Genomic DNA, 1,714 nt, shown 5'->3' with positions numbered 1-1,714 from the left:
CACACACACACACACACACACACACACACACACACACACACACACACACACACACAGAAACATTATGAACAATCAGTAGCAGATCACACAATGCTACTCACCCTGATAAGCATCATCCATCGCAGCATAATCTGCTATTGGCTCATCAGCCTGGAGAAAAATTGTTAAAAAATTTATTTTGGAACAACAAGAATTTTGATATTAGCATTAAAGTTGTCTCATTAAGGAGAAAACTGTATAAAGATCCAGAAGAAAAAACACATACTTTTAAACAGATGATGCTCTCTGGGATGACACCCAGATTGCCTAGTGTGGCTGAGTCATCAGTCAGACTTTTTCCTTCAATGGAGAGATTCTGGTCAAACGGAGCCACAGAGAATGCGTGCATGATCTGCAGTCACAGACAGCAGGGTTAATGTGGAAGCAAACCGTAATCTGCAGCACTGCGCCCCATGTTGTGAAKCCCTTACTTGAATCTTCAGCTCTTTTAGTGTCTGATTTGCTGAAACAATGAGTGCTTTCTCCCCTCTGAGTTTCCTGTGCCGAGTACTTCTCCTGATTCCACCTGCTTTGGTCACGGTGGTCACAGGCAGAGCACTGTTGTCACATAACTTTAGCCGCTTAGCACCATCCTGTGACTAGAAAAAAGCAATAAGTTATTAGCAATAAATGATCGTGTCATCACTTTTGTTAAAATAAACACTTAATATAAAGCTTAGGCCTTCACTGGTTTCCATAAATATCAAGTTTTATTTTCTTCCTTATTCATTCATTAAAACAAACAACAAAAAATTATCTACTGTATATACAATACAATAAAATAAAAACCACAAAGTTAATTTGTGTTTGCTGAATTCTTCTCTTTGACTAATAAAAACATTGGTAAATTTTAAAAATGTACTCAAAGAGTGTACTACCTAAATTTCAGGATAAAAAAGGTAAAAGTCAGGAAAGGACTAAATCATTTGGACTAAAGCTCTATTCACACATGATAAGCATTATCTGGGGACTCCAAGTAATAAAAAAAAAATTACTCCCCGACTTTTGTTTTTTATGTGGTGCATTYGCACGGGCTAATTGAAGCTTGAGATTTTCCTGAAATTTACAGACATCTCCACAATGTGATATTAAAGGMTGGTTAGTTGACACGCTGAACACGGCAAAGGTGCCCCACAAGGCTGAAAMCTTGGGTCACTGTGACATATCTGATTTGATTTATTACTAAAAACTGATAAAATTATAATAATGGGGGATTTTRATATTCATRTAGATGATGAAAGTGATAGCTTAAATATAGCTTTTAGTAATTTAATAGCGTCAATTGGTTTTACTCAAAATGTCCACAAATCTGCACATTTTATTCATCACACTCTTGATCTGGTTCTGACGTATGGTACAGAGTAAAGAATTTAAAGAGGAACTTACCCCAAAATTAACTTTTTTTAGCTGATAAACTCTCTAGAATGTGTTTTTTGATCAGGATATGTCTTTTAACCCCCACATTAAAAATGTTACCAGGACCGCCTTCTTCCACCTGAATAATATCACTAAAATTAGCAACATTTTGTTCAAAAATGACGCGGAAAAACTGATTCATGCATTTATCACATCTAGGCTGGATTACTGTTTTTTTTAATCTGGGCTCCAAAAAACTCTTTAAGAAGTCTTCAGTTAATCCAAAATGCTGCTGCTAGAGTTTTAATGAGAGTTGGAA

At 36.0% G+C, this 1,714-nt stretch overlaps 1 protein-coding gene across 1 annotated transcript in view; it reads right to left on the bottom strand.

Annotated features, from left to right (window-relative positions):
• usp48 (ubiquitin specific peptidase 48) overlaps nt 1–1,714 on the bottom strand; it is a gene marked incomplete in the record, with an annotated part of 52,720 nt that overhangs the window by 4,455 nt on the left and 46,551 nt on the right. Inside the window, 3 exon segments of the mRNA XM_014030394.1 lie at nt 102–150; nt 266–391; nt 471–638. Of these exon segments, the coding sequence (XP_013885848.1) occupies nt 102–150; nt 266–391; nt 471–638 (343 nt within the window).

This window comes from Austrofundulus limnaeus, unplaced genomic scaffold (genome assembly GCF_001266775.1).
Source record: "Austrofundulus limnaeus strain Quisiro unplaced genomic scaffold, Austrofundulus_limnaeus-1.0 Scaffold1050, whole genome shotgun sequence".
NCBI lineage: Eukaryota > Metazoa > Chordata > Actinopteri > Cyprinodontiformes > Rivulidae > Austrofundulus > Austrofundulus limnaeus.
The sequence above is the reverse complement of the archived record's forward strand: the minus strand, read 5'-3'. Positions and strand labels throughout refer to the sequence as shown.